Consider the following 5411-nt stretch of genomic DNA (forward strand, 5'->3'; position numbering starts at 1 on the left):
ATCTTACCAAGTATTTTTGGTCTAGATTCTGGTGCAAATATCTTAATAGAGTTGAAAAAAGACAAAATTAACTTACAAGTAAAATGTTCAGCAATACATAGGAGCTTGTTTTGAGTAACTAGTTCCTCAGTCATGATGAAAAAGTACTAGTTCAATTACCAGATTATTGCACTTATAACATGGAAAAAAATGATTGCTGTAAGTAAAATAATCTACCAACAAACAAGTACATTTTCATCAATATTAAGTTCTTATTTAGTCAAAACAATCTTCCACTTCTTGCTGAAAAGTTACTTAAGTTAGTTTTTGTTATTTCAACTGTACTAAGATATTTGCACCAGAATCTAGGTCAAAAATACTTGGTAAGATTTTGTGCTTTTGCAGTGAATGCATCTGATGCAATTTTACTAAATGTTTAAAAATAAATATTTTCAAATATTTAAATAAATGTATTTAATTTTGTATAGATACATTTAAATTAAATACATTCATTTAAATATTTAAAATATTAAAACTGAAATATTTTCATTTGATTTTTTCCAGTCGCTTGAGTAATTTCTTGGAAGCTACATTTAATTTTTACTTCAGTAAAAATATTTTGAAGTGATGTTACTCTTTCTTGAGTACAATTTTTGGACACTTCATCCACCTCTGATGACAAACACACAAAACCTTTTATGTACAAAAACACAGGAAAAGTCAGTGAATAAATTATGAACATGTAATCTATAATAATATTAAAGGACATCTTCTGGTGTGATACTTGTGATAAAAATGGAGGTTTCCTCTGGTTTCTTTTCTCGTGGTGGGCGAGAAAAGAAAACATTCACAGAAATGTGGAAGTTTTCCAGTATCAGGAAAAAACCCATCTGCCATTCTTTGTATCTTCATATCTCTGGTCTCAATGATCCGGATCCCTCCCTCCCTCGTTGCTCCGGCTTCCTCTGCTCTTCCCTTCCCTCAGGCCATCGTCGACACTGGAAAGACCATGAAGGCTCTTCTGAAGCATGTGGAGACCTTTGAGCCCAAGATGGTCAAGGTCGCGGGGTGAGTCGGCGTCTCAGTCGTCCCAAAGTTTTTCCACTGTGAGGGAAATGCCGAGCGCATGATGAGCAGGAGGACAAGATGTCACTTGTGGGCAGCTTTTCCGTAGATTGGAGAGAAGATTATCATCTTGCTGCACACATGGCTTATTGTAGAGCTTTATTTCCTTTTCAGTTTATGACAGAAAATCAGAAACTTATCGGGTCAGATCTATAAATCAACAAGAAATCAGTTAATTAACAGTGATTGATGTGTTTCAGTCTGCTGGTGAAGAGGCTCTCTAACATGACTGAAAGTCTGACAGACTGTAAGTATTTTCTACAACTAACAGCTACTTTAGTAATCAGTTAATCAATTTTCTTGATGATTAATCTTTTAATCGATTAATTGTATTTAAAATAGCAGCCATTTTCCCCCACCTGAGGCTTTTTAGTTAAAATATTTACAGACAAAGGTGTTTTAAGTGCAAAATAGCTGTATTGCAACTAATGATTATTTAGTAATCAATTCATCTATCAATTTTTCTGATGATTAATCGATTAATCGGATATCTCATTGGCACATTCTACAGATATTTCTTTCTCATTTTTTATGCAAAATAAATATTTTAAAAGATCCAAATAAAAAATTATTTAAATACTTTTATAAATAAGAAAATAAACATTTTATTACCTAAAATTGGATTTTAGGAAATAACATTTAGTAAATCTGAACCAGGTGGAGATGAAAGTGGGAGGCCGCTGGAGGCATTTTGGGTAAAACATATTTACAGACTTAAGGGTTTTTTTTATCTTAAGTGCAAAATGTATGTATTGCAACTAACAAATTTTAGTAATCAAATAATCTAATTTCCTGATTATTATTCAATTAATAAGATACAAAAATGTTACATTTCACATATATTTCCTAGCCAATTTTTTAATACAAAATTAGAAATGCATTAAAAGAATCCAAATAAACAATTATTCAGATGCTTTTTAAATGAGAAAACAAGTTAAAACTTCACCAAGGTGCTGTAGAAAAACACAATGTTGATAGAGGAAAAAAAGTCAAATAAAACACCCCAACAGAAAAGTTACAGTATCAAGTCTCAGTTAAATGAAAACGTATAAAAATAAGTTTTAAAAAAAATGCATGTTTTTTGAAACTATAAGTAAAAGATAGTTGTATTTTGATCGCAACATGTTGGCTCAAACATCTGTTTGTTTTGGCAGATGTTGGATTTGAAATCCCCAATCGATTCGTGGTCGGCTACGCCTTGGACTACAACGAGTACTTCCGTGACCTGAACGTAAGTCCGGAGTTTGCTGCTGCTGCTGCTGTTGCTGCTGCTGCTGCTGCTGTGCTGCTGCTGCTGCTGCTGCTGCTGCTGCTGCTGCTGCTGCTGCTGCTGCTGCTAACCTCGTGACCTTTTGAAAAGCTGTGGAGAAAAAGAGATGACAGAGGCGGAGGGCGGGAGAGCAAACACAATAAATCAAAGCGGTTCTCTCCTCCTCTGTAAAATCCAAACTCACCCAACAGGTATCCTCCCGGGCTGAGGAGGTTTTACATGCAGCTGCAGCTTTTTATAAGAATGCTTTATGAGAGTACAGTTGTTTGAAAGACAGAAACATCCAGGAGAGTCTGCCTTATTATCTTTGCACTATTTGATTTTCACCGTCCAATTTAGTGCCACGGACGTCCATTACAGGTAAAGCCAGAAGTAACTTGTAAGAAAAAGTAATTCTGCTGATATGGAAGCTAAAATAAAATATTCATAAATGTTACAGAGCTTTCAAAAAACACAAAATCTTACCAAGTATTTCAGTACAGTTCCTAGTTCAAATATCTTAAGTTTCAACTCACAAGAAACTTTTCAGCAAGACAAAGGAGCTTGTTTTAAATAAATAATTCCTTAATCTTGATTTTTTTTTAAAAGTACTTATTCCACTTTAAAAACAAACATTTCCCCTTCTCATAAGCAAAATAAAGTGGAATTAAAAGGTTTTCATTGTTATTAAGAAGTTATTGACTAAAACAAGCTCCTAATTCTCACTGAAAGTTACTTGTAAGCTGTTTTATTTCAAGTTTATTAACATATTTGCAACAGAAACTTGGTAAACTGTGGTGTTTTTGGAGTCTTGGCAACATTTTCCTGCAGATTATTCAACTAAACAAGCAAATATCAACTAATGCTTCTCTGATCAATAAGGCTTGAAATATATATGATACTTATTCTAATTGATAAAATAATATATGATATTAAGATTAGTTTTACATGTAAATTAGGTGTTCATCCTATTTCAACCTATGCAAATAATTTCAGAAAATAATGATTATTTAGTTTCTGGTATTATTTCCTCATTTTACCCAATTTTCCTTTCAGATAAAAATGACAGTTTTCTGTGCTCTTTTTTCCCAAACCTGGACGTTTATTTCAGGTCAGAAATCAGTGGAAATGTTTGGAATATTTTCTGTTTTTATTTGCAGACATGTGAACTGATATTCACCTCCAGCCTGACCTGTTCGCCGGTGCGAAAGGCTAGCTTCACTCCCAGAACGTTATGTGCTGCATGTTTGCGCTGTATGTGTCTCCTATGCGTCTTTGAGGGGGGGCGTTTTGTGAAAACCGACCTGTGGAATGTGGAGGTTTGGAATCTCATTATCAGACAGAGTTCAGGTTTACTCTGCTATCTGTCCTCATCCCACCGAAGAAGAATGAATCAAACGCTCCCCCACAGAGACTCAGAGTTTGATTAATGGACGTCTTTAGATCACACTGCCTGCTTTCAAATAACTCCAGGTTTCCAGGTTTATTCCTGTAGATGGAGTGTTCTTGCTTTTATGCAAAATGGAAAGTGGCTTTCTATTGACCCTTTGCAACTACGTCACTTTTCATTGGAGGCTCCATGATGGAGGTCGAAAGTGAGGGACGGGAGTATTAAACAGAGCGACTGAAATTGTTTTCCAAAGTTGATTTTTCCAGTTTATTCATGTCTTCTACTTGTTGGAGTTGAGCTAATTTGTCTGAGAATGTAACACACCTACATTTAATCAATGTTTGGCTTAACCCTTTGCTTCCTTAATTGATAAAATCACTGGAGAAATGTTTCCTCTTCTTCCCTAACTTGGTCAAGGAATGGAGGAAAAATGAGCGTGTATTTTTTTTTAACTGGTAAAAAGTGTTGGCTGCTAATCCGCGGTTACTCCGAGCGCTGACATCACTGCCGTTTCTTTCTTCATAAAAAGTTATACCATAAAATGACAAGTTTGGTTTGCATCCTTGTCTGTTTGTGCAGCCGACCGCGCACATGGTAACTTTTAAAATGAACTGAATATGAGGGCCACTGTGTTACAGATGTCTGTTTTTAGACGGGCTTTAAAGGAACGCTTTGGTTGTTTCGACCTCCGTCATGGCGGAGTTCTGGAGAGCGTGATTTTACATAATTTGGGACACTAAACTTTTCCCTCTTTTTTTTCAGCACATCTGCGTCATCAGCAAAACGGGAAAGATGAAGTACAAGATTTAGAGAATTAAAGCCATTAATAAATATATTAGCTGTTTTAGCACTGTGGCTGTGTTGAAAATTAATAATTATTATTATTTACATATTTCCATGAGCTTCAGATAAATTGTATTTGTAATATGGTTATATATATATAGACTTCCTTTTTGCTTTTTTTGTCACTAGGCCTGTCACAATAAAAAAAATTGCTTGACGATAAATTGTCCCTGAAGTTCTTGTGATAAACGATAATATTGTTTGAAGATCATTTAAATTTTAATGTCATAATAATGAACGAACACATTCTGAAAGATCAATGCACATTTTCCTCCTCTTTAACTGGAAGATATTTTAAATATTCTAATGAATAAACAAAAGCAACAAATAAAATGCATCATAAAGTCTCTGTAAACAGAATTATCCTTCATAAAAGTTAAGACCAAAGCACCGACTGAAGACTGTAATTTTTGATATAAAGAGAAAAACAATAAATCATGCAAATTACTGAGCTTGTTTTAATTTATTATGCGATTGTTTTATTGAGTGTTTTATTGCGACAGGCCTTCTGTCACACAAACAGTAAATGTTTCAGATTCTCAAACGAATGTTGATATTAACCCCTTCACACCTGATTTTTATCTACATTTTCATCCAGTTAACTCTTATTCCCTTTTAACAAAGTCTGAGAGATTAAATCTCAAATAAGTTATAAAATACTTACCTTTTTACTCTGCATAATATTAATTTTTGCAACTTACAAGAATTATTGTCATTCTTTGTCCTCACAATTTCCATTTAACCTTATATATGGGTCTGTCTTATGATGTAAGTTTTACATATTAATGATAGTTTGATCAGTTACGTACTATTTAAGCAGACTTT

At 34.0% G+C, this 5411-nt stretch overlaps 1 protein-coding gene across 1 annotated transcript in view; it reads left to right on the forward strand.

The window, feature by feature from the left end:
* Window positions 1–5140, forward strand: part of LOC129352120 (phosphoribosyltransferase domain-containing protein 1-like) — a 14114-nt gene extending 8974 nt beyond the window's left edge. The window contains 4 exon segments of the mRNA XM_055020985.1: window positions 965–1047; window positions 1305–1351; window positions 2259–2335; window positions 4506–5140. Of these exon segments, the coding sequence (XP_054876960.1) occupies window positions 965–1047; window positions 1305–1351; window positions 2259–2335; window positions 4506–4553 (255 nt within the window). The 3' untranslated portion in view covers window positions 4554–5140.
* Window positions 5141–5411: the final 271 nt, after the last annotated feature.

Source organism: Poeciliopsis prolifica, unplaced genomic scaffold, assembly GCF_027474105.1.
Source record: "Poeciliopsis prolifica strain line A6 unplaced genomic scaffold, Auburn_PproV2 SCAFFOLD072, whole genome shotgun sequence".
Taxonomy (NCBI): Eukaryota; Metazoa; Chordata; class Actinopteri; order Cyprinodontiformes; family Poeciliidae; genus Poeciliopsis; species Poeciliopsis prolifica.